At 45.8% G+C, this 27898-nt stretch overlaps 1 protein-coding gene across 1 annotated transcript in view; it reads right to left on the bottom strand.

Annotated features, from left to right (window-relative positions):
- FGF18 (fibroblast growth factor 18) overlaps window positions 1-27898 on the bottom strand; it is a 72939-nt gene that overhangs the window by 17593 nt on the left and 27448 nt on the right. The window contains exons 3-4 of the mRNA XM_074916021.1: window positions 26647-26827; window positions 1071-1177 (exon numbers count right to left, since the gene is read on the bottom strand). Of these exons, the coding sequence (XP_074772122.1) occupies window positions 1071-1177; window positions 26647-26827 (288 nt within the window). The remainder of the gene's footprint in view (window positions 1-1070; window positions 1178-26646; window positions 26828-27898) is intronic.

Genomic DNA, 27898 nt, shown 5'->3' on the forward strand with positions numbered 1-27898 from the left:
GCTGCCACGGCTAGCGGCTGCCTGCGAAAGATCTGCGCTTAGTCTCAACAGAAGCATCTGCATTGCTCGTGAGGAAAACAAAAGTGGCAGGAGGGATCCTCTGGGGAAGGCACTTGTCCCACAAGTGTCACTCTTGGGACCACAAAAGTAAATAATGTTTCATCAGAGCAATTTGGTTTCTGGTTTCTGTTTGGGAGCGTGGCTTTCATTGTGTTGACTCAAAACAAAACTCAGCTTCCCTTTTTCACAGCCACAGAGAAACCAGATTTTAATTTCTGGTGGTGCAAAGTGCAGGCAGTGGAGGAGGGGATTTTTGAGTGCTGAGGTATTTTATTTTACATTTATTTTTTGGTGATATTTTAGCTTTGAGCAAGCTCCTGCCTGGTTAGTAAGCCTCTAAGTTTGCCAACAATACAGAAGAACTGCCTAAATTACAAAAACAAGTTAATACATAAAAAATATGACTTCAGCAAAGAAGTTAAGCTAGATGGGTGAATACGCTGTAATTTGTTACATGCTTCCATTGTGCAGGGATCCAAAGTAATAAAATATTCCTGTAACGCTAGAACCGTGAGGCCCAGCCCCAGTACAATGTTCGGATTCCAGTATTAGCTCTGCCACACCATCCCCTGGCTCACTGCTGAAAGGGGCCTTATGTTGCCTACCTCCCCAGCACTAACCTCCCCAGCACTAACCAACCTCCTCAGCAGAGTGCTCCACTTGTCATTTTATTTAGAATTTCCCTCCATAAAAAGATCACGTAACAAAGTTATTGTGGAGGTGGCCACGACGCTGGGATGCTGAGGTGACACCTCATGTCAACTTAACTCAACTGTAAAGCGCAAACCCATCCGCATCCGAAGCGCCATCAGAGAATCCCAGGGCTGGCTCAGGAGCTAAATTTTATGGATGTGGGGGAGGGCTCGGGCAGGGTCTTGCAAGCCCCACATCCCCTCCATCCTGCTTTTCATTTGAGGCTGACAGGCGAAGCTCGCACACATCATTACAGCCTTGAGGAGGCTGCTAAAGGTAACACTCATGTTACAAATGAATTAATAGGAAACACTTACCTTCCCCACTAGCTTGCCTTTCCTGTTCATGCAAAGGTAGAAGTCTGTCTCCTTCCCTTTGATCCGGACTTGACTGCCAAAAGTGTCTGTTTCCACTAGAAGCTGGGCTTGTAAAGGAAGAAGAAAAAAAGCATTTATCAATGTGGTCCCATTAAGTCAGAGCGTGCGAAGCTCATCAGCGCATTGTCCCATTACCTCTACCTGACCCACACCACGCTGGGATGCTCCATGAAGGAACCACCCATGGAACCACCCAGGGGCTGAGCTCCAGGCTTGGTCGCAGGTGTAGGTCTGACATGTCTCCATCGTCTCCTGCGCAGAGGCTCCAGATTTAATGCCAGCTTAGCACAGAGTATCATAAACACGTGTGTGCTCCATCTGTCCACACCAACCCCACCTCCCCATCAGCAATATAAAGCTTGCTGCTAATGCTCTCCTTTAGGCTGCAGGAGGGTTCTTGGAAGGTAAGAACATGGATTTTGTTCTCATGAAGATAAAAGATTAGCGTGACAAGAATGAAAGTCTTTTCCCCACAGCTAGCAGCCCTCAAACACTACACAGAAGTGGTATTGCCACACGCTCATGGTGCAAAACATCACAGTGATCTCCTGAAGATTACCACAAGAGCTAGCAGGGGAGAAATTCAGTGCTGCTTGTTCTGTCTGATCAATACCCTCCCTGCAGACATCCTCAGTGTGTCTAGCTATGTTCCCAGGAGGTCACTAATGGCTTTCTGACAGTCCAAGTCCATGAGTCCTGCTCTAGCTGGGAGAAATAACGGCCAGTCTCATAGCACCTTGCAGGCTTACTGAGGCCAGCGCTGGCCTGCAGCATTGTCAGAAGCCACGGTAGAGGGCAGATTTCTGCTGCATCTTCATAAAACACCTGCCCTAACACAATTTGGGTGGTTTTGGAGAAGTGATTGAGCTGCCACCCAGATGCGTAGCATGCTATCATCATCTTGAAAATTTAGACACGTCCAAATTCAGCATTTTATTCTGCCTCTGATCTAAACACAAATTCCAGTCATGCTCGAGGTTCAGATTCCAGGAATTTCCCTGGAGAGGCAGGAACAGGCAGACTGGACATTCTGGTTCAGATCCATCTCTGATATGGAGGGGGAGAAAGCGAGACATGGTCAAAACACAATGCAAGAATGTGTAAGTGTCAGCAAGTGCAAATCCACGGTCCTGCTCTGGAAATACTCACGCTTGTAAGACCCGAGCCTTACTGTAGAAACATGGCTTTTGCCAAACTCTGGAGAATGTTTGATCTGTGCTGCAAAAAGTCACATTCTTTTTGGCATTCATATTTCAAACTTTAAAACCCTCTAAGAGCAAATATGTTCACTGTAAGGATTTACCATGGGAATAGAAATAGGAGTTTGTTTCATTTAAACACATTAATATTTTTCCCACTTGTAAAATCAACTTTTGGCTTCTGCAGCAGTGCAAATATCACAAACCTTCAACTCACAAGGGCCTTAAATGGTTTTCCCTTTGCAGCTCAGTCACATATGCAAGTTCAGGATTTTCCAGTTACTAGCTGCTTACATTTATTTAGATATATTTGTTAAACCTGTTATCAGAGAGGATATTTGAAGAATAACTTCTTTCTGACAGCAAGTGGGATAACACCTGTATTATAGCAGAACATTACTTGCAATCACGCATAAATACATGTATTTATCTTTCAGAAATGCACCACGGTTTTGGGTATCTGTGATGGAGAGCATCTTGCAAGTGATAACTGGGTTCTGCAGGCTTTCTCTCCCCACCTGCCAAGGTGGTATCGAACCACTGACCACTTAAGTGAGGAAGGGCCACGTGAAACAGAAATATCCCATCATAGAAAGGATATCAAGATGAGCCAAGTCAGGATGGAGAAAGATGGCACAGGGTCAAAGACAGGTCTTCAAGGGGCGGCTGACCAACATGGTACAGAACTTGGTAAAGGCCTACTGCTCCAAGAAGCTCAAGGAGGCTACTCAGATGCAACACAGGATTAATAGACAAGGGAATAGCCAAAATATGACCATCTTTAAATAGATGCCTGTGAAAGGTCCTCCTCTCACATAAGCAGAGGACTAATGGTCAGTCTCAGAGGGAGAGAGCAACAGCTTGCACATGAGGGGTGGTTATGGAGCCAGCACAAAAGGTCCCAAAGATTGGCCCAAGAACCACAGTCAACACCCAGAGCGCCAAGGAGTTGCCAACAGATGTACAGTGTCGAATCCACCCACTAAAGGGGTCAAGCGAGGGCTCCACAGCTTGCACACAGGCAAGAACAGGACACAGCAAGCTCCCGTCTAAGCTGCAAGGCATTCCCTGTCCATTCCAGTCTCAGTGCTGTGCCTAGAGCTGCTAAGAATAATGTTGAATACCAGATACTGCTTTGGGCCAGCCAAAGGAGGAGCTAACATTGATAAAACACTCCAACGCAAGAGCCTTGAGCTGCGGTCCTGATGGAGAGTTGGCAACCTGCACCTCTCCAACACAGGTCCTCCTCACTGGCTGCCCGCGCTCAGATGGACAAACACGGGGCATGCCGGCCTGCATTCCCCACCCCCTCGCTCTGCAGCCAGTATGAGTAATATCCAAGCTGATTTTAATTTGAAAAATATCACCTTAAAAAGATGCCGGTTCCCTGCTGTGAAAATTAAAACCATCTGGATGGAGTGATTTCAAATAATTAATCTAGGTCTCCTTTGACACCGCTACTAATTAAAATATGATACCTTCCTCCCCCTTTTTAAATAAAGAATTTAAATAAAGTTTAAAGATCTAATAAAATAATGTCATAATTTAGAACTAAATGGAAGTCACCTTTCCTGCAGGCTGCAAAGGTACGCCAGTGCTGAGATCCCTCCCGGGCTAGTGCCACAGCACAGAGCAGCGGCGGATGGGCAAGCATCCAGTGAGACGCCCACACCAGTAAATACATACCCCAGCGCCCCGAGGAGGCTTGGGAGCCCCAGAGATCGTCCTGCACCCAATGTCTCCAAGTGGGGAGCAGAAGGAAATAGGTTCAGCAGATGCTGTCTGCTCCTCACTGCGACCCCAGCTGCCGAAGTAGAAGCTAAGGCTACCCATAGGCACCCACTTCTGAAAAATCTGAGTTGTAAGATGTTGGAAACATGTTCTTTTTTCCAGGGATCCTTGACCTCCTTTCCTACAAGAGAGATCAGTGTAGCTTTAAGGTTGGGTTCATAACCCCGTTGGCTTCCAGCCTAAGGCACCCCTTACAGCTGATTCTCCTTTTTACAACAGGCATCTCCCTAAATTCTCTCAGGGGCCCAGACAGGGACCTTGCACAACAGATCTAGTCAGCTAAAATCAGATGGGATGAATCCCAGCCCTGGACACTGCAAAAAGAGTTTTTGGGGGATGGAGGCTGGCCCAGCAGAAGGTCTCCCAGCCCACTCACAGGCAGCAGGAGAAAAGCTCAGTCACCTCCAATAGGATTTAAATTAATGTAAACTGGACTTGCCTTGCTGCCTCATCTCTGTGATAAAGATGCTATGGCCACAACAAAAGCACCAGGGAAAATCCAAAAGAATTCCCATTTAGAACTCAGGTAAAACAAGCCCCCACCAAGCCAGAGCAGTCCCCACAGCAGTCTGCTGCTCAGAACACCTGACCTGCAGCTCCATTAGTCCCTGGATACACCACAGAGAGATTAGAATCTTTATTTTCAAAAGCCCTGCACTCTAGCCTTCAGATCAGGTATTATTGTTTAAATTCTTTGCCAGCTAGATATTCTGATATATTTTCCAGGGAAGGGGAGGGGAAAGAACGAAAGAGAAAAGATGTCTTTAGAGGGTGAGATCTTCTGCTACATGCTTTTGCCTTATTGGCCCATTTAACCTAAACCTTCCTGAAAACTCCCACTGGAAGAGATTGGAATTCCTCACATGTCTAGGTGAAAAGGGTTACATATATATGTTGAAAAGCTATCTTCCAGCTAAGAAAACATGAAGTCAGGGAGATATGTGAAGGTGGCAGAAAATATGCCAAATTATCTTTCAAATATTTCCTGGGAGTGGGAGGACGGGAGCCAGAAAAGCACCATGAAAGAAAGGAGAAAGAGGGCACCTGAGAAGTGTAAGGTTTACATGTACCTATCACAAAATCCTAAGCACCAGCCCATTTCAGATAAATAAAGAGATAAAGGGGAAAACATAAGGAAAGTGCAGAAGGACTGGATACTTTGAGTCTATCCATCATTGTTTGGTTGGGGTTTTTTTCAGGTGAAAATCCTGCAAAAGGAACTGCAGAGAGAAAGAAACTATAGCTTACACTGCTCATGGGCATCTTGAAGCAGGCCAGTTAAAACAGATTTCATGGGGTAAACGCTCTCAGAAGGGACAGAGATTTTGTTGCTTTTGTTGCATTTTTTTTTCCGATGCAATTATAAAGTCAGGGAAACCATTCTCAGCACTTGAATCCATTTCCAGTTAATGAAGAAGAAGAATGTACAGGTACACTGAGGCTGGGATCACAGCATCTGTGATGGAGAGTGGCTTTCCAGTTTAGTTACTCTGGTGCTATGAACCAAGACAAAGCACATTTCCATAGTTCACAGCATATATCGCATCTGATGGGAGAGTAAAATTTACCATCTGGTAAGAGTGAATCTTCCAGTGTGAACCCCAGCTTGGCCAAGGGTGCTTAATAAAGCTGAAACCTGTTCAAACATGGTCTACACCCTACCAAAACCATGTGAATCCCTTACATGACCACAGCATAGGAGAGAATGACCCTGTCTCCACATTCATGATGTAATGACGAGGGAATAATGCCAAAATTAGGTAAAGTCTGGAGGGTCTAATAAGGCCTGCAGGCTATGAACAAGTGAGGGAATCTAAGCTGCATCCTCAAGTTTTGTCTGCACACACAATTGTATATTCCTCCAAACTATCATTTTAAATAGTTATAACTCATACAACCCAACTCCCTTCTCAATTATTCAGGTGCAAATCAGGAGTAACCACCAAAATCAACAAGGCTGGTGCTCAGGAGGCCAGAGCTCTGACCCACATACCACTGTAATTAGCTCATCGAGTCTGTCTTGAGTGAGCATAGGATATGTATGTAAAATTATTAAAAGGGATGGTCATGGGGAGGCAGAGTAAGACCAGCTCCAACATTCAGGCTCCAGGTATTTTCTTTTTTAAGCCACTACTTTGCACAGGCAAGGGAACTACCCTGTGTTAGAGCAGGGGGACTGCACAGGGAGCAGCACACCCACTCTTAACCCAGGCTTTTAAAAATGCTGTTTCTCTAAATGAGGTTTTGTTTTAAACATCACATCTTTTACTTAGTCATCTGATGCAGTTAGGGAAAAAGACATGCTTTGGAGCACATAAGCTGCTCAGAGCACCAACACATCAATACACACCATGCCGTGTCCCCTGCAGCACTTCTTCCTGCCCAGTTCTGGGGTGGGAAGGGGAACGGGACCGAGGGCTCTGCATGAACAAAGGAAAGGCTGCAGAGACAACCTGCCACCTGTGTAACAGCCTTAGTAGCTCTCAGGAACCAGACAGGTTAAATATTTGCATGGGAGACATCAGAAGAAAATCTATAATGCAGCAAAGACCTCAAAGGCACTTACACTGCAGCAACTTGATCCTGCAAATACTTTCACACAAAGGTCTTCACACACATCGGAAGTCCCTCGAGTGCTGATAAAGACCCCTATATGGCTTCAGGGTCCTGCCTCTGCCACCAGCCACATGGTTGAACACGCTGGGAGCATGGCTGTGGACAGGGAGGTGCAAGCTTCCCCCCTCCCCAGCCCTCTGCAGGGCTGCCTCCTCACCCTGACGACCTGCAACAGCCCCAAGGCCTTGATGTGACGGAGAAAATTGCAGGATCACCGCATTTTTAACAGAGAAACAAGGGCTAATGTTCCTCTTCCTGGTGCACTCTGGGACACCTTCCTCTGGGTTTCGCTTCTGCACTAGCTGATAAGAGCTTCAGTCTCCAGGAGATGCTTTCAGGCACTCTCATCTGCAAACAACCATCTCACACTGAGAAGGCATCCTGTCCCATTTCCAGGATGCTGAGCTATCCCCTTGGCACTCACTGGGCACGTCTACATGACACGAAGCCAAGACATGGGGAAATATCCACACTGGTGCCAACCACGCCAGGCTGAGTACCCAGCCCAGGACAGATGTGCCAGCATGACACACTGCCACAGCAGTTAACCCCATAGGGTGCACAGACCAAGATACTCGGGTAATAAAATAGCACTTGCACACCAGTGAAACCTCCACTACTTAAGCCTGTCACACCATTACAGTGGTCTCACCCGTAAGGACGCCCACCCAAAAAAAATTCCCCTACCAGTTAGTTCAGTGGTGGCTAATAAAACACGTCCAGGGAATGATGCTGAGCTGCTGGTGCTCCCCAAGCATCTCAGGGACAATCTTGGTGACAGCCTGCTTCCCCACCCTGTAGGAGGTGCGCTTATGCCAAATGGCATTATGGCAATCTCAAAGAAAAAAGGAGATTCTGAAACAAAAAAAGTACTCTTCTCAGGACTGCCCAGGCTCCTAAAGGATGACAAAGCTTCCAGACACAGTCCCTAGAAACTAACTCTATTCACGACATCTTGGGAGCAGCTTAAATGAAAATCCAGTAACTTGAGGTCTTTTATCAATCCAAGCATATGCAAATTATTTGCCAGTTTAGCTGATGTAAGACCAGAATAAATACCAAGGTAGGTCTTAGAGATTCTTCCCAACTTAAACAAAAACTTAATACATCCCTGAATCTGTGATTCTGAGAAAAACAAACAAAAAATATCTGAGGACATTAAAATTATAAGTAACATATTACTGTCCCAAGTCTGCACTACCCAGAGTCTGATCATCATTTATCCACGTGAAAAATGAATGTAAAATACTGTCATTCTGACATGGAGCCATTTGCACCCATTTGTAGATCTAAGAAAACAGGATTAAGCAGTAGGGAATCAGACTTGGCTTCTTGCAGATGTTTTATACATAATTCACCATAAGAAACACTAAAAATATTTTGGCAGTTGCTTCAATGGTGATGAATAAGCTTATTTAGACAAGATTTAGTAAAACTGGAGGCAATAGGTTGTGTGCTTTAAAAGCGCCTGGGTGGGGAGTGGCAGCGAACAAATTCTGCGCTGAACTTTGCCACCTGCAAACTTGCAATGACTAAGAAGTAGGCCTGGAAAGACAAACGTTAAAAATGTTAGCACAGAAATTCCTCTATCTCACCAGGGTGTCTTGCTGCCTCCAAACACAGCTCAAGTGGACAGTATTTCTACAGAGGCAGGAAAACTGCTTGACAAGCTGCCAGGCTCCGAGTCTGGAATTAGTGAAGGATGAGCCTCAAAAAAGTTCAGAAGCTCTGTTATGCTTGAAAAAGCACCTAAAATGAAAAATAAAGGACCAAACCCTGATGTCTTTGATCATTCTCATTTGAATAAACTCCTACTGACATAGTCAAGCCCGACAGACAAGGACCACAGATCCTGGCCCTGAGCGCCTAGCTGAAACGTATCCAAGGCACTGGAGTCTCTTGGGTCTGGAAATAGCATGAACCTTTCCTGTCCCACAGAGGGTTAGAATTACCGCAAGAACAAACCCTGCCTAAGTTATTTTGACTCTCTTGTTCCCAGTCTCAGCTGAACCCAATAAAAATACTGATGTACACAAAAATAACAATAAACAGAGAATGACAAGTATGGGAACCCCATGTACTATTTGCTTCTCCAAAGCTGCTTTATATGTGGCCAGAAGTGTAGGACAGACCACATTTACTCAGAAGCACTCACCCACCTCTCTTGGGCAACCTGGTGGTTGGCTGCTCATCCTCAGCAATGAAGTAGGTGTGATGTTAGCATCACCATATCGTCTTACTGAGGAATCCCAAACACATAAATCTCTCCCACATGCCAACACCATGATGGTTTCACTTACTCCAAAAGTTAGTCCATCCAGGTTCCACTGTTGTATTTGTGAGTGCTCCAAAATGGGGCTAATCAGGAGAAATGCATAAAGCATTTACAGTGTTAGCTGAATTAAGATTATCAGCCATGCCTGATATACAAAGATGTTAAATTCTACCAAGTAGGTTTCTTATTCTGTGCCAGTAAAAGTTGAAATTATGACAATTAATTATATGGATAGAAATATAAGCATGTTCACACATTTTCTCAAAGAAGCTCAGTATGACTTTCCCTTCTTCCAGTGAGCAAAAAATATGCTGAAAATAAAGTTGCAAGACACTCCAGTATTTTCAACGGGATTCTTGTGGCTCTGGAACCCAGAAGAGCAGAGGCAGGAGTGCAACCTACCAGAAAAAATGTTCTGGCATATGGGGAAAATTCCTCTGTGTTTTAAGATTTTAAACAGGGTTGGCTCTTACAAATGGACACAAACATCAGAGATACCCTACTTCTTAATGCCTGTGCTGCTGAAGCTCACTTTTGCCAAATAAAAGATAACATATTATTAAGTGAAGTATAGAAAATTGTCACTCTTAGATAAGGAAAGTATGACTATTTTGGAGTAAGGGTGAAAGAGGTGAACAAGAGGTGATCTATACCAGCGGGGGGGACACATCCTCTGGAACCAGCTGCAGCCAAAGAAAGTCCCTAAGATGAAGCACCTTGAAGAAGGGTCCTCTGCATCAGTCCCTTTGAAAAGGTCTCTCCCTACAGACATAGCACAATTCTTCCAACTATTCTCAGAGCAGCAGCAACAGAAATAACAAAAAAATCAGATGTCACATTAACTCTGCCTTTAACACCTTTGGTTTCATGTATTTATTTTTAGAAATACATTTGGTCACAGGGCTTTTCTTAAACTATTACCCCCAGTCCATACCATAGGTAAGACTATTTACTTGCCTTTTACTGTATTTTAATTGCATGAGAAGTTTTAAAAGTTGTGGGGTTTTTTTTTTCCCTAGAGTCATTTGGGACAAAAGGCATCTGGCACTAGGTATTTAAATAAGACCTGTCAGAACTGTAAAATTAGTTTTATGTTTTAATAAAGGTACTTTAAAAATCTCAAATATAATACTGCATTCAAACCATAAGTGTTTGGATTCAGAAATGGAGATCCCATGTTAAATCTTAATATAAAAAGTAAATCAAGCACAGAACTAAGTCAGTCCTCCATCTGTGGCATTATGAACAAGAAGAAAGCAAAGAAAAGAGGCAATATCTCTTATAGCTTATTTGGGGGTATTCTGTGTTTAAAGAATCAGCAATGACAGTGTAAAATTTGTGTTATATTATTTGTTACTTATCCCAGTTTCAGTTTATCTAGAGACCCAGGTCACCTACAAAGCTCAAACTCAGCCCCATATCTCCATCCAGAATTTTCTCAGCCCTTTTCTCTCCACCCTGCTCTAGAGCATCCTTCCTTCCTCTCTCCACCATGGAGGGATGGCCCTGTGCATGTACACAGAAGATGGTCCCTTGAGGCAGTGGGTGCCACACTGGCAGGTGATGCCACTGCGATAGGTGTCCTGCCTGTACCCATGCTAACATGGATAAACAGAGCTCGTTTAGCTTGGAGGGCTCTTTGGCCAGCTCTTTAATCAGCACATAATTCATTTTTAAAATCTTCAGTCATACAGACAAAGGACAAAAACCAAAGGACAAACCCTCCTTCCAGCAGTCGCTACTCCATGCCAGTGAGCATGTCCCTCTTTCCCACCAGGAAACCTTGTTATCCTCCTATTTTATCTCCCTCTACAATCTTTGGAGCAGACAGGAGAAGGAAACTCCCCACCATTATTTATACACAGCAGACCTGAAATATTTATTTACAGGTAGTCCTGATGGCCACATCTCCATGCCAAGCCCGAGGAGCAGGGCTGCCCCTCACCTTTGCTGCGGGAGGACGAAACCACCTTAGAAATCTGCCAAGGTGGCCAAGTCACCCCACGCTTGCTGCCACCACCGAGCTGCTGCAGGAGCTGCCAGTGCCACCGATACCCCTCACCGCCACAGCCACTGGCACGAAGGAGTCAGAGGACACGGCACACAGCCTGTGGGGCAAGAGACAGCCCTTGGCAAACAACACCTTATCTGCAAGGGCTTTATAGCCCAGCGCAGAGCTGCAGCCACCCTGGGACTGAGCCGTGGCTGAAGAGAGTCGTTTCTCCTTCCAAAACTCCAAAGGAGCAAAGGAAGCAGCTACCTTGAACTAAGGAGCTTCTGCAAGCTCCTGGTGGGGAAAGCAGATGGCTTTCCCTAAATCCAGGTGCCCACCAGGCCTGGCCTTCCACTGAGGTCATGAAGTAAGCAGAGACCTTTTGTAGATCAGGGGAGCGGGAAGGGAAGAGCCACAGGTGCGAGCAGGCTCAGGCCAGCCGCCAGCCTCCCCACAGCAACCGCCACGCTGCCCCCCTCCCTGCCTCCAGCTGCCCCCCTCCCTGCCTCCAGCTGCCCCGGCCTGGTGTTTCACGGCAGGTCCACCTCCGGTGTGAAGAGTTAAAGCTCATCCCCCAACAGGCACGAATGAAAAGGAGACAAAAAAGCAGGATGCTGGTGAATGACAGCAGTGGGTGGCCGATGGCCCCTGCCTGGCGTGCTCTGTATACAACAGGCACAGCCAAGTGTGTCTGGCACCAGACAATTATTTCGCTGGAGGTGTGTGAGGCGGGAGCACCGAGAGCCATTCTCACGGCGAAGCAACCAGCCATGTCGGCTAACAAAACCGCTCGCCAGGAAGTGTCCCTTTCCTTGCTCCTATCTCCTCACCGGGGTTTGGTTTTTTTTTTTTTTTTCTGTGTTGTCCTTCCTGCTGGGGCATTTGCAGCTCTGAAAAAAAAAAAAGCCCCAGGTCAAACATCCTCAAATGGTGTATTTAGTGCTTCCCCTCGGGTTTCCGTGGCTTCCCTGCCATTTTCCTACCAGCTTGGGAGCGCAGCAGTATTTATGGGGTAGCGAGCTGACCCCTCGGCTGCGGTGGGCGAGAGTGCCTGACGTTAAGTGCTGCTAATGCGTTTTGCATTTGTGCTCGGGGGCAGGAAATCTCAACTTCCAGTGCCAAGGGGTTAATTATAATTTATATAGCAAGATCTCAGGCTGTGGGGTTTTTTTTTCTCCAGCTAATTAAGAGGTACAATTACCTTTGAGAATCAAAGGGATATTTTGGTATCCAGCTCTTAGAAACAGATTACAGGCACTTAAAACACAAGGACATCCTTACTTTTCTACACGTTTAGTTTTTGATTTAGGTCATTAACAAGAAACTGTCATATTCCTGATCCACCATCACAATGTACTGGAGACCACCTAGGGAAGCCACTGCAATAGGACAACATATAGCACTGCTGCTTTCCCAGTGATTACCTGTATTTCCAATGACATGTTTTACTGATACATCATCTGCTGTTCAGGGCTCTGGCAAAACTTTCTGCTTATTAATTAACAAAGCTTCATGATAACCTTGAGGTGGGTAATACCTAAACAGACCAGTCTGTGTTCAGACTGCAAGTCCAAGACTAACTCCCAAGACAAGTAGCAGGCTGACAAATATTACTGCTGTATTAGTAATAACTATTACTAAATCGTCCCAGGCAGCATGGCAGCCCCTCTGCATTGCCCTCTTCTGCCCGACAGCCCAGTGCAAATGGGGGGGACCACTCACCACGCAGGCCTTGGGAACTGCAGCTGAGGGATAATTAGTAGCACCAGTAGCTGGCGTAGACATGAGCACCCGGTGTGGCTGGGCAGCAGGGGAGCAGCACCCGTGGGACCCCGCTCCAGCAGCTCCAGCCATGGGGATCCACAGGGCAAGCAGTGGTGGGCTCTGCCGGGCAGGCTCACACCCTGCCTCGGGCTGGGGGATCCTGTGGAGCGAGTCCATCACCTCCCACAATCTCCCTCCATCGGCTCCTTGCCTTCATGTTTGTGTAGAGGTTTAACAGTTACGTCTCGCTTTCTCACCACTCTCAGAGGTGTTTGCTGAGCCATTTGCAAAGGGTTAATGTAATTGAATATTCAGATGTAGGGAGAGGGGGGTTTGGGCTAAAGACAGCAAGAAAAGGTTCTGGGGAACCTTTAAAGTCCTGCTCTAGGGAGTCACTAGTTACACACGCGATGCAGGCTGCAACCTCAGCTTGACTTGGCACAGGCTGCACACATACATCTTCCACCATTCATTATTTTTTAAGGATACAGTGGGCTATTAGTCTCTGGGAAATTAAGCACTTAAGTTAGAAACTGATGCTGTATAATTGTCAGCAGACCACATATGCTGCAGACTCTCACGCATCCATACCAGCAGGCTTCACCCTGACCCAAAACACAGCTAAAAGCAGACATGAGACTGGCAGTGGCAATGAAGAACAACCCTTTCTCTAAAGAGGGGATCAGCATTACGACCAAGAGGGACATCTGTCCATGTAGGTTAGAAATGAAGCTCATGCTGCCAAAGCCAAAAGGGAAGCTCAGCAACAGTTATCCAGCATCAGCAACCCTCTGCCCACAGCCTGATTACATCGTGGCAGGTTTATCAGGCGGTCCTTTGATATGCCAACAGCAGCAAACTTGCTGTGTTGAATTTGCCGCAGTGCAGGCAGAAGCATACAAACCAAAAACACACTGTGTGAAGCATTATTGTTAAATTAGGAGGAGATAACACAGTCAACACCTCGGCATGGAGAGATGCCAACTGGTACTGCTCATCTCAAAGGAACTCTGAGAAGTTCATTTAGAAACCTGACAATCAACATATCCTGCAGGTATTTCCATCCCTTGAAGCCACTCTTTGATAGGTGATTGCCAGAGAGAGGGCATATCAGTTGTCACAAGCCATTTTACAAGAACATCTCCAAAACTATGCAAACGCTCTGTACCAAGCAGAGCGTTTTCAGTAACATGGGAGTCACCAAACAGAATATTTTATTTCACTGCAGTAGACTAAGTGCAAATCAAGAAGGGTTTCCTATGGAAAGGTCGAGAATAACCAGGGTAGAAGAGGGGATGGTATTTTTCAGAGGGGTTATCACTAAGTATAGGAAAGCATCTCTCTCCTCACACCAGGTACAGCAACCAGTGCTGGTGCAGGCAAGAGGCTAGGAAAAGACCTGGCTTGGCACCGGAAAAAGCAAGACAGGGATTATGAAACTGTTGTTGCTTGTAGCCCAGGCTTAAGCCACTAACCTGCATGACATTCAGTGAAAAGGACTTATAAACGCTTACCCAGCAATATGACCGAGTTATATAGGAAAGAAAAAGAAAGGAAGGGCAGATCCAGAGGGAAATACATATATACCAGCATTCTCTTTGCCTACAGCTTGCTATTTATTGAAGAAGCAGCAAAAGCTCCAGTGCACTTCAGAATACAAACGCTGACACGGAAATTCAGAGCCCTGAACCGCTTCCAACAGGGAAAATATACTGACCGCAGTCTGTTTGGAGGTCAAACAAAATCAATAGCCTTTCTCTCCAGTCTGTCTCTAAACTAAGCTTCTTTCAAAGACATCCAGAGAAAATGGATCATCTTTTGTTGTTGTGTGTGGTTTTGGGTTGGGCTTTTTTTGTTTTGCTTTTTTTAAGTGGTCAAACATTCATACGAGTATAAGAAACTCCTTCCTCCCTCAACATACTGAAAGGATTGTATAGAGGTCAAAACTGCCCATCAGTTTTACTACACAATAGATGAGTTATCCAGTTGTTGGGGAGGAAACCAAGCTGGAAGCTCCTTAACACTCACTAAGAGAGGAAAAAATAAATCAATGTATTTGCTTGATCAGGGTACATTTAAAGCTCAATTAGTTCAACACAGTTTGCTGTTACAGAGCACAACAATTTAGCCTCAGGAGCTGAAGTTTGCTGCATTTCTTCAGATTCCTCCCACTGAGAGACAGATACTGGCTGCAGCCAGGTCAGGCACCGAGGAGGAGGAGGAGTGAGGCTGGAAGTCACAGCCCCAGAGTGAGAGCCGGTGAGAGGGAGCCTGACACTGGATACAGCAGGACTGGGGACTCCTTCCTTCCATGCAAAGTATGCTGTAAACTGGATTAGTGTCCAGAAAGGAGTAGAGATGGTAACTGGTTATTGCACTGGTACAAAGTGTGCCTCTCCACTCCACCTTTTAAGACAAACTACATTTCATGTACCATTGCTCAGATGGTATCATCTTGACAAATATAAGTAGGACACCCCAAGCTGAGCAAAAGGGCAGAAAGACTGAAGTGGTAGAATGGAAAACTTTGCCTACATCCAATTTTTTAAAATAATATAAATCCTTAAAAAACCCAATACAAAAGTCACAAGGAGAAAAGGGAGGGACAAACCACAAAAAGGCACCTCCTAAGGGTCCCACTGAATATATCCAAAGGAGAACCACTGCCTTCAAAGCAAGGGATCATTGACAACTTTATCTTACAGTTCTGTTCTGACAATCAGTGTTGAAAAATGCTCACCAAATCACAAAATAATTCAGGATGGGAAGGCTTTCTGAGGGTCATCCACTTCAAGCCTCTGCCCAGAGCAGGACCATCAGGGCTAGAGACCATTGCTCCTTAGCTGTGCTCCAGCTTCTCTGCTCTTCCCAAGAAAGCTGACACCTTTGTCTTGATTTAAGCAAGGGTGCATCGTCACTGCATCAGAAAGGTGGCTGGAGAGGGCCAGACACATCTGCAGGTGTCTTGGGCTCCAGCACCAGCAAAACTGAGAACAGACTTCAGCAGGAACAAGCTGCCCACAGCCGTGACCATGAACCTCTGCCGTCCCTGCAGCCACAGTCCATGGAGCCGCACTGATTTGCATTTACCTAATGGGCATCCCACACTGCTGATGTGTGCTGCTGTCAGCACCTATACCAGCTACATGAAAGCTGCTCTATGTCTCTAACTCCCTATCCGAGTGCAGCACGCACACAGCATGCCAGCACCACCAGCAACACACATCCTGACTCATCTCTCACCCCGCACTCACATATGCTGCAGGAAGAAGGGTTTGTTCCACCAGCCACCATAAAGGGCACCTCATTCTTGAGAGAACGTATTTAGCATCTTCTAATTAGGATCTTAGCTTCTTCTCATGCCCACACAGGTCTAATGGTTCCAGTGCTACAAAATCCTAGCAAAGCTCAAAAGAGGTTACAGCAATGGTGACCGTCAAACGTTGACCCAAGCACATTATGATTGCAAGAACAACTAATGCCAGTAACTAGACACAAAAGTGCAGTTTCTTTGCAATACTTTTTATCTCCCCTCCTCCGGTCCACCAGGTGGAACAATTTACCCAGCAACTATACAGCTCTTACATTTGCTTGTTAGCACCCCCAAATTAGCAGGTGTAAAGTCAATATTCTTTTGCCTATTTACTCCTAATGAGTCACCAGTCACAAACTTAACCTTAAAAAAATGGTTACAAATGCAGATGCAGAAGCAAATGAATCACCAATTCAAGGCAAGAATCACTGCTGAGCAAACGTTGCACAAAGGCAAGGGGCTGGACACACCACGCAGCACCCTACCATTGTCACCGGCTAAAACCTAACAGCTTTGATTTGCCTCCCACCGGCTAAAATGGTTTGAAATGCAAGGTCTTAACAAAGGTGCAAGACACAGGAGGAATGGGAAGCACTGCTGGGCACTTAATCTCCTTTCAGTCTCACACAGGAGCTCCAGGAATAGCTCTGCTGAAGTCAGTGGAGTTTCATGAGTGTAGGAAAGAGGATAATCAGGCCTCAGTTGTAACAGAGATCCAGCCGTGTGATCCCTCCATGCAACCAGCAGAAACATTATTTGGGATTTATACTGAAGTTACCTTTAGGCAAGCTCCTTTGCTGATGGAACCTGGGACAACATCACTGATCCCAATACGACAAGACCAGCTTTCAGCAGCTATGGAGTTCACCCTCCACCTCACCACAATGTGTGATTTGAAACTAGGAACTGAAAGCACCCCTCAGTCTGCTTCAGCACTCGCCCCTGCAAAAATCTACCAGAGCAGTAATGGGGCATTCTGTGGTGAGGATGCCCCTCACACCCACACCACATGGGGGCACGGACTCACTGTAAGCCTCATGACTGTCCCTGGCCAAGTGTTGAGGCCATGTGGATATTATTTTTTTAGATTTATGAAGTGTTTCCATGCCATCTTATTCTTAGCCCTTCCCTGCTGCTTCTCCACATTGAAGTCTTCACCACCACCAGTCGCTGTGGGTGATGTCCCCTCCTGCTAGAGCTCCCCTCTCACATCCAACCACCTGTTTCCTCTCCTGCTTGTCCTCCCAATGGGAACATCAGGTATAAACCAAACCATACCAGCCGCGCCAACTTGAAGCCAGGATCACAAGCGTATGGCGCCTGCCATATGCTCAAACGCCAATGGCTTGCGTCACCATCACACCACTCAGGCACAACATCTGCTCCTCCTCTGTCCCACCAGCCCAGCTCTTGGATGAGGAACAGAAGCAGCCAGGCAGCGTCAGAGAACAGGAACTCCTCTCCACAGCACTACCTGGGGCCAGATCCTTCCAGCCAGCACAGCTGCCGTCCAGTTGTGATCACTGGAAAACTGCTTGTTGGAGAAGACCCAAAACTCATTACAGCTAGAAGAAGGCAGGGTCACGGCAGATGGCAGAATGTTTTTCTTATTGCTTAGGGAAGAAAGGCCCCCTTTTTGGTGGATGTGAATGCAGAGGAGGAGAAGGCCTTTTAGGCACTCATTTCAGCTCTCAGAGACAATGGCAAAATAAATCTGAGCACTACCCAGTGATTCTCCAAGTTCAACCACTCCAGGTAGCATCAGCAAAGGACATGCACATCCCCAGAGCGACTACAGCAGAAGTCAGGGACATAAAGCTCAGGAGACATTTAGGTCTCAGCTCCTATGTCACCATAAAAGCATGAATTGTCTTGTTGTGGGCATTCAGAAAATACTTAAAATTCACCAGGGACCAAAGCGTGTGCTATTTATTGTTGGCACAGCTCATTACAAGGGATGCTCACACAGTGTAGCCACGCGGCCATCTCCCTCCAACCCCAATAACCCTCTCTTCCTCATAGTAAGAAAAAATAGGGTTTTTTTTACTGGGCCTTCTCACTGCCTTTACTTCCAGCTCGCCTTCCCCTTCTTGTGAGCGCTGAGACCGCAGACGTTCTACACGTGTTCTCCTCTGCATCCGACTGGCAGGCAGTCTGGAAAATGCCAGTATTGGAACAGCCTGAATTCAGCGGTTTCTGAATGCTGATCGGACACTATTTCGTTCAAGCCACAGATAGTCATTTTTGGGGGGTATTTTCAGCTCACTTTTCGGACTCTTCCAGATTTCCAAGCGTCATGCATCAGCAATTTCTCCTCTTTGGAGCTTCATTGTTTTTTCACCTTTCCACCGAGCCTGAGGCTCAGTGCAGTTTTGTAGAGGACCAGGCTCTTCCCTCCTCTTCCAGACAGCCACGCAAAGCTACTGGCGTTGTTAATGTTTGCTGTGCTCCACCTCACAGCTGCAGAAATTTCTGACTATCTGTTTTTTAAAAGAGTTGAGGTGAAATACGTGCGATTAAAGTGCCTTGTTTTTTTTATAAAGTCTAAAACCTTGCTTGAGCAAACCCCAATCTTAAACAGGAATGGTCTCACAGCATCTAAAACCACCAAATAATTACTTCTAACCAGGCTACTGATGTGGTATTCATTGCCACCATCTCTTTAGCATCTCTCCATTTGCAATACTTTTATCCTGAAGGCACTTCTACGAGGTGAGGGAATGGTGTAACCCTTTTTGGAGATAAGGGAGGAACAGGAGGAGATTGAGAGGATGAAATTCCTGCCACTTCATTATACATGAGGAGCAAAGGTCCTTCTCTCGCCACTGCCTAGAGGGTCCAGCCTTGGCCTCCCACCACCTAACCTGGGCAAAGTGGAGTGCAGAAGATGCTCCAGCTTAGCAACCTGGCTAACGCCACCAACATTAAGCCTCCAGCAAAGCAAGCTACTGACTTTAAGTCTCTCAGAGAACAACCTAGCAAGATCCCATGTTATTTTCAAGCAGAAGTGTGCTCTTTACACAACAACTTTTGAATTTTCCACCCTGTCTTTAACCAGGCATGTTCTTAACAGGGTTATTGATATTTTTCATTTGCTCAAAATGTTTCTTATGAAGGACAAATCTCAGTGGCCGCTTCACAACATGCATGGTAAAGTACACCAAAGCCAAAACTTACCAGACAATTTGTTGATGATGTTTTCCTTCACCCCTCTCCAAAGTAAAAGGAGTTAAAAAACCCTTTCCAGAAATATAGACTAGCCTATTCACAGGGTACTTTTAATTGCTTCTCAAGAACCAGCTTGAATTCATGACTGGCTGAATGCTTAGATATGTGAAAAACTCAGATACCACAATACAAAGCTTGATAACGGACACTAACATAGAACAACTGCAGTAAACTTAAAGGAGCTCTCTCAGTATTTGTGCACAGAATCACTCATGGCCTAGAAATATATTTTAAATTATGCACACTTCCTCCAGAACTTCTTCATAGAATCAGAGAATCATAGAACAGTTTGGGTTGGAAGGGACCTTAAAGATCACCTCCCAGTATCCACCCAGCAGTCCCCTCATACAAACTTCAGATAAAAGTAAACTTTGTACTAATATGTACAGTGCATTTTGAGTCATGAGGAGAAAGAGAAGCCCTAACTTTTTTTCTCCACTATTTCATCACAGCTAGGGAGGAACATTTAGCAAAGCAGCTGCTTGAGCTTCATGGGAAAAAAACGTAATCACAGCAAGGCAGGAACAGATAATATCATATTGACCTGTCTTCAGGGTCTGGCATTCACATTTTCATAAAGTGTCTCAGAAGATAAATCACTATACTAATAATATTTGTATTGATTATCTAAACTGAAGCAGCAATCGACTCCATTGTCTCACTTCCTCTTAAATTGCTCACAGATGGGATCCTATTTCCTATTCTGCATTTCTAATGGGAACACTTAAATCACAGCACAGAATTATATACACACACAAACTGTTAACAAAAACCCTTTTATGACTTGCATGAAAATAAAGATTTTTCACTTTGTAGCTCACTTTCCACTCCACACAGAAATTAAAAATGACAAATTATGAGCAGACCTCTAAATTACTTCTCGTTATTTCTGGGTCTCTAATATTTACTGACAGACAGGCCTATGTTTTGTGCACCCTGAGCAGTGATTATGGAGACCTGAAGTTTGGACACAATATTAAAAGGTGATTTTTTTTTTTTTTTCTGTGAAAGTCAGGGCTCTTTAAGCTATCTCAAGGTCCAGAAGTAAGGAAATCAAAAATCACTGTAGTGTAGAGGAAAAATAAACAGCTTCTGCTGGTACTACAGGTACAAAACAAGGACTGCTGCAGAAAGAGCTGAACCTCAGGTGTGAAGCTGGCCACAGTGGGAGTTTGGGATTGCGGCTATCAAAACCAAAAGTAAAGGAAATTGGCAACAAATACATTGTTTGAAACAGGTTTGTCATGAATGAAAAAGACAAAGGCTTGGATTTTTCTTCCCAAACTTTATCACCTAAGCAGAGCCTTCCCTTACCCTTGTCACAGGCACAGAATAGGGCAGAATAAAAAATATATATGTCTTAAACGTACAGATGGTTCGTAAGAGATGCTTATAGCACGTTGCAAATGGCTGCAGAACCTTTCAAAGCCGCCTGGAAGGCGAGGGCAGCCGAGGCTCCTCGCTGCCCAGCAGAGCCTGGGACCTCCCGCTCCAGCCGCCCTGCCTACAGTTCAACAGGGCGGCCAGGAGCGCTGCCCTTCCCTTCAGCCCCACGCCGGCTTTCAGCCGAAAACTTCCCACTGCCCCACTGCAGATGAGAAGGGGAGACTTTTAAAGGAAAAAAAAATAAAAATAAAACAATCAGGGGATGTTGGGCAAGAAGGGAAAAAACCAGCCACAACACAGCAGCTGGACGGCGAAGGCTTCTCTGGCTCAGGCCAGTCCCCAGGACCCATATGACTGTACAGCTGCCATGGTGAATGATCATCCCTTACGCTGAGGTCAGCTCTGCCCCCGGGCTAAGTAAGTGAAAATAAATGGTTTAGAAGATAAAAGGTCTTTTAAAAAAATTATTTGTCTTGTTGTCATGTCAAAACTGTAATGGGAAGAGACTGGAGGCAGCGATACGTTCGTCGTTTAAATAGGAAACAGCCATCCTGATGGTTCAGCAGAATAAATTACAAAGCAAATCACAGCTCATGCGGAGTATGGGGCTGAGCTGCACCGAGACAGACTGCCCCTTTACACATACCTGGTTCCTGGGAAGAAAAGCAGGTTTCTCAATGTCCAGCCTGTGGAAATACAGCTATATTTAACTAACCCGAATTGCTACTTGGGCTACATCTCCCATCTTTCTTGCAGGTTAATTCTGTGGCTTCCAGCCACAATGACTTTAGTTTTTTTCTTCCTGATCTTCCCAGGAGGGAGGTCAAAACTGATTTTGACTATTCTAGGAAGGAAAAGGGTTAATCAGGTTTCCCAAGGCAGCTTGCTGTTAAGGTGCCAGAAATACTGAGGGGAAAGAATGACTTGCTAAAGATGGGACAATGGCACTGCTATTTTGCATTTGTTTCCAGGCTTTGAGATAGAACAAATGGGAGTCATTAGTGAAATGAGTTTAGGGAGTTCTAAATTAGCTGTCAGGCTGCCAAACCCGAAGAAGTGCTATGTCAGCTCATTAATTCTGGAGAGTGCAGGATTACCCAAACCTAGAAAGGAATCCTGCAAAATTTAGAGTCAATTAAAGGAGGCTATTTTGCTATAATAATATTTTCCACACATATTACACCTCCTCATGGAACAGAGCCCGCTTCTACCACAAATGAAATCTCTGGCGGGATGGAGTGTGGCTGATGTCTAGACAGCTGTAATGTGCTCTCCATGGGCTTGTCCACTGGCATCTCTGGGAAGCTCCAGCCAGAACAGAAGGCGGGGACTGCAAACTCTGGAGCACATCACCCAGGCTAGGGTGGCCCCAGGAAGGAGGCACCCGTCTCCCCGAGCTCCTGGCTTTCCCATACCACCCAAAAAAGCACCATGTGTACAAGGCACAATGTTCTGCACCAAGAATGCCCATGACACGTGGAGGTAATGTCTGTCATCCTATGCATGCGTGCACACCAGCTCTTGAATTTGCTTCCCTCCTTGGTCTGCCTGATGCCAGATTTGTCGACACCTTGCTAGCAAACACATGTTTTGTTAACCTCCCCAAACCTCCTGTCTCAGGAGCATCTCTTGAGTCCTGAGCTAAAACATAATGAACTCAGCCCAAGTCTTTGAGAGGACTTCACTGGCTCAGGGTGGCTGAAAACGCTGGCAGCGATGGGATGCTGAGAAGGAGAGATGCCATACCTGTGCACTGCCCCTTGTATGAGGTGTCCTCAAACAAAGCCTCCCATGCTGTAGACTAGAGGTTTATAAAACAGATGGTTTATAACCTTCTAGGGGACCCAAGAGTTTTTTTAAACTGTGATAGACTAGGTCAATGGACAAAATACCACTTGATAGCACCCAGAACACACTAATAATCTACCTACATGTGCCGCATCCCAGCCTTCAGGACACCCAAGCACTTGCCGCAAATAAGTTACCTCCACAGAACAGGAAAGCCTAAAGACCTCTCACACCCCCCTCGCCTCTCCTGATGGCTATCACTTCTCATCAACCGGCAGGACAGCAGTAGCCAGGGACAAATTAAAACAAAAGTCACATGGCTGTGAAATACAAATTAGGCAAAAAATGCCTTCACCCAACCAAGAGAGCTCTGTCTCCCCAACTGCGCCGGATACAAAGATCGTGAACAAACAGGATAGAATGTCTTCTGCCTTTTGTGAAATGAAAATAAATGAAAGGATCTAAGGTTTCAGGTCACTGATCCCTCTCTTCCCTATCTGTACCATTTATCGGAGGTAGAATATAAAGGTTCCAGGTCCTTTTCTTTTTTTTTGTCAGCACTTTAATGGTTGTTTTTTCTCCTTCCCCCTTTCATTTTCTTAATGAAAGGACCACTTAGGAACCTGTAAAGTAATAATAAGCTTATAACAGGAATACTGTTTTTCTGGGCCAGTGCAAACTCCTGAATAGGTTGAAGAGATTAAAGTAAAAATGCAATCTGTAAATAGATCAGTCTTTTAATTAGTTTATAGTCTGTTAAGAGATAATATTTTGCTCACATAGATCTTCTGTTATCTAAAGATCTCAGAGCACTTTAGGAACATCAATTAAGTCTTAAAAAAAAAAAACAAAACAAAACACAACCTTGGGAGATAGGTAAGTGTATTTAGATTAATTAGTGTTGCTGCGAGCAGCAGGCATTATTATTAGATTTAATTTAGTCCAATAATTGACTTATCTGTTAATGGATTCTAATTCATCTGAGAAGGGATCAAATCCATCTGATTAAAAGGATTACATCGACTCAATTAATTCTATTAACTGATTTAATTTGCCATTTAATAATTCGACACATGGGGCCAGATCTTGGCCCCAAAGAACACATAAACCAAAAATTACATACCAGAATTATTATGCCAGCAAAACTATGCATTGCACAGCATGCATTTTTCCTTGCACATAGCATTTGCAGACCCGGATAAGACATTCAAGGGGGCTTCCTGGGACCAGATTCCCCTAGTCCTGGGGTAACTTCTCTCCCTGAATCAGGGCTGGCTGGTCATTTTGCTGTACTCATGGTGGCTGCCTGGAAACGAGCAATTCCCTGCCTGAATCTGCCACTTCCCCTCTTTTCTGGGCATTCTCTTCAACCAAGAGGTGAGAAGTTTTACAGAAGTCAATAAAACTTTGCAATAAAACTAACCTCCCTTCAAAGGCAGGACAACCCTCCCACGACAGCCATTTGTAAGCTGTATATGTGAATTAAAAAAAAAAAAAAAAGAAAAAAAAAAAAAAAGGCATCTCTTCACTTGGACACTGTTCTTTAACCAGTTTGTGAATGTATGGGAGGAGAGGGGAAAGAGGTGCTAAAACATTATTAGCTCCTCCATCCTTAGAACTGGCTAGTGCTAATTGCTGGTGATGAGCACTATGGACCTTGGCCACAACCGCCGGTGGACAGAGTTTCCCACATTCAGACTGAGTCTGCCTTGCCCGTGCCTAATGTTACCTTCTCTTAATGGGACTGAGTTGGAATAATTCAGGGCTGGAGCCAGCTCACAGGCACCTTCTCCCACGTCTCTTGCCTCTTCTCAGACAGGAGCTCTTGCTCATCCTCCCAAAGCCTTCCCTGGGCTGTAACCCTCAGGACATGGATCCACATCCCCTTCACCACCATCTCCCCTGTCAGTGGGGACAGGGTTAAGACAGCGGAGAAGCTGTGGGAGACTGCACCCTCTGCAAGAGCGATGTAGCCAAGAAACGAGCTGGGCAGTCCCCAGTGCTAAGCCTGGCTCTGATTCACCGCACCAGCACAGAGGCAGTGAAAAAGAGAAAAAGAGCAGGAGAAAAAAAAAAGCCATCTGCTGCACGAGAGGAAAGGTGTCCTCCTTCAGAGGCAGATCTGAGCAGCAAGACAGGGATGGGGATCAAAAGTTTGCAACTGTTGAGATCCCCAGACCTGGTTTAAGCCTCTCTCTGGTCTTGATCAAAGGTTACTCCATAATAATGCCTCGGGAGGAGGGGTTCCCAGCACATAATGAATCCTGTGTCATTGCCTTTGTATCCAGTTTTGGCTGTAACACAGATGGTTCTCACTTCAGTAACTCTGACATCTCACCCCCCTTCATTATCACAGCTAGGAGCTCTGCGTGGTCACATCCTGGACCTCCATGTCCCACCTCACTGTCTCCCCGATTATCATGCTCTAAGTGTTCCCGTGCCAAGCAAGATGATGAACAGATTTCCATAACCTTTCAGCACGGCGAGGGATGGGAAGGCTTTGCAGCTTGACGCATCAAGGAGTTTTATTAGGAAGTGTGGGGGAGGGAGCAGGCTGGGGTGTCAGCAAATGGCCTCCATGATCGGAGCACTCTGGGCTGTTAGGAGGAGACCAGCAGACAGGAGTGGAGAGGATTTGGTGGTGAGCAGCAACGCAGGCACCAGGGAGCTCCCAGATGGGAAATCTCAGGCTCTGCAATTGTGCAGCATCGCCACCGGTCACGGGCACGCTCCTGCGCAAGGATTTGTTGTTCAGACACGATTGCATATGTATGAAGGGGACAAGATGGGCTTTGACACATAAATTAGCACTTGTCAGCTGCTCACGGGCACACTTCCCTGCTGCACCCCACTGTAAATGCTGCCTTCTTTTATGGAGAGAAAAACTGCATCATGTTACCTGACAGTCACTGTGGGCTAGAGTGTTTCCTGGGAAGCCAGCAGCTAGGGCACAGCGACTAGTTTACATATCAAACCTTCAGAGGATGAATGCAATAAAATGACACAATAATTAGCAGCCAAGTGGCACCTTCCACTCCTGTTTTATCTGGAAATTTGGGAATGACAAAGGACAAGGTTGATGAGATCTCAGGGCAGGGCTTTCTCTGAAAGATTGGGTGACTCTACACACACAACAGCCCTGGCGGTTCATGTCACACCAGCCAGGTGCTTTCTAGTTGTCATCTCCCACAGCACAGCTCACCCTGCTCCTCCACCTGCACTGGCACGGGCAGGAGCTGCCCTCTGTGCAGGGCATGGCCTGTGCCTCACCCTGCCTGAAGCTCCTAGAAGGAACAACCCTTTCTAAATTTTGACTCGCCATCATCGTAGCCCACCTCCACCTCACCAGTGCCACACATGAAGTCAGCCTCATGTGAACGTGCATGCTAATCAATGCATACACAATGCACCTCTGCTGCAACACATGAACGCACAGGCCTGTACCTCCACAAGAGAAAAAGGACCAGTTCTCCAAACGGCCTTAAAATCCTTCCAGTAACCAACTTGAGCAGAAGTATCTCTGCACAACCACCTCAAAATGTTCCAGAATTACAGAGTTTTTTCATAATTCAGCATGTTAGCATCATTTCTAGCATGTTGCTTGTGTACAAATCACAGTGAGGATAGTTGAACATGCTGCTAGCCCAGGGGCAGTTCAGTGATTTGCATTCCTGCAGGATCCACACATCCCAAGATTCAACTTAAGCTCTGGGGTACTCTCAAAGCTCCAAAGTCGGCTTAATTTCAGTTCAAACCAAATATCCCTCCTTCCTAGAAAGATGAGAGTGGATTCACTGGATTCACCCAAACTCCAGCCCAGAGTTCATGGGGAAAGAACATCCCCAATCACCAACCTGGGTATCATTTATGAATTACAGTAAACACACTGTGAGCTCATCTGTTGGACAGAAAAAGATTTTTCTCTTCAAGCACCATCATACGCTAATATATTGGGGTATGACACTACTGTGGGAACTGCCTGCAGCTGGGATCCAGGCTGACAGCCTGCTCCAACACAACAAATCTTAACATGGAAAGGTTTTCTTCCCTTTTATCCTGTTCTTTATTGCTCTTCTTATTTTTCTCCCAAGAGGTTCTCGGCCCAACATACAGAATTAAAGCCTTTGACCTGGAGTCTGGGGGATCCCAGTAAAAATTCTTACCATATTTATCTCCATCTTCTCCTTTGGCACTGATCCTCCTGCCAAGCACCTGGATGTGTTTCCCACTTGTCCTGCTGTAGAGCTGATAGAGCCGAAGCTGCTTCCTGCTCACGTCGTCCCTCGCTCGCGTCTGGTTCTCCACATGTATCCGAAAATCTACATTCTCCTCGGCAGCAAACATCTGAGAGCAGATGGGGAGGGGGTAGAGAGAAGAGAACAGACCATGAAACAGAACAAGCCTCTTGGACAGAGACACTGCACACCAACTTGCCAATGGGCACGTGGCGTGAGAGGACTCGGATTTGGCTGCCCTGCGCTTGACAGCCGCGGCCGCGGTATCAGGCACTCGACATGTAATTCTAGCCAGAGCTAGCTCTTGACAGTAAACCAAACCTGGGGTTTTACAATCAAACTCGGGGGGGGAGTGAGTAAAAACTTCTGCTCAGTCCTGCTTTGATTTAATCCTGGTCAGCCATGCTGGCCATAAATTAGGCTCTGCTTTGCATATGCACAGCCTCTACCAGGTTACACAGACACGTAGGGAGAAAGGGGATGGACAACTCCATTTCAGAAAATTTGTGCTTCACCTTCAGCAGCTGCAGTGATTCCTCAGATTAACTGCAGGGAAGAAGTCAAGGGAAAATACTATGCTGACATTAGCAGACTGGATTCTAGCTTTGCACAGGCATAAAACCTACTACAATAAAAATGTCATTTGTACATGGGCACTCTTCAGCCTAACTTTTTTGTCAGCTCTGCTTTTCAGTGAAGCCAGCTCACTGGTGAGCATCTGTGGATACATCTCTGTCTGCCTCAACAGGGCCACAGCTTGAGGAGAGGTCACAAGGACCAGCGAGAGCCAAACCACCACGTCCAACCGCGAGGCTGTTATCAGGGGTCTGATCACTTGAGCCACTTCATCTGTTTTTTCTGGCCAACAGATTAAATTAACCTTAGTTCACTACAGCCTTAAAATATTACCAGAAACTGTCGCTAACACATCTGCCCTTCTCTGGAGGTCTTGTTTCCTATCTTAACTGTTCCCAAGAAATACTAAAACAGGATTCCTGCTTTTGCTTCCAGAGAGTCATCCTGCCTTGCCCAAGGTCAGAGGACCAGACAACCCAGATGTTCTCAAGATGCCCTCCCAAAGGGGCAGCTGGGCAGCATGCACCCAAAAGCACTTCACACCCGAACAGTATGAAAGCACAGAAATCGCTCCATGATCTGTCCCCAAGAGTGTTTGCACCAC

The sequence above is a fragment of the Athene noctua genome, chromosome 12 (genome assembly GCF_965140245.1).
Source record: "Athene noctua chromosome 12, bAthNoc1.hap1.1, whole genome shotgun sequence".
NCBI lineage: Eukaryota > Metazoa > Chordata > Aves > Strigiformes > Strigidae > Athene > Athene noctua.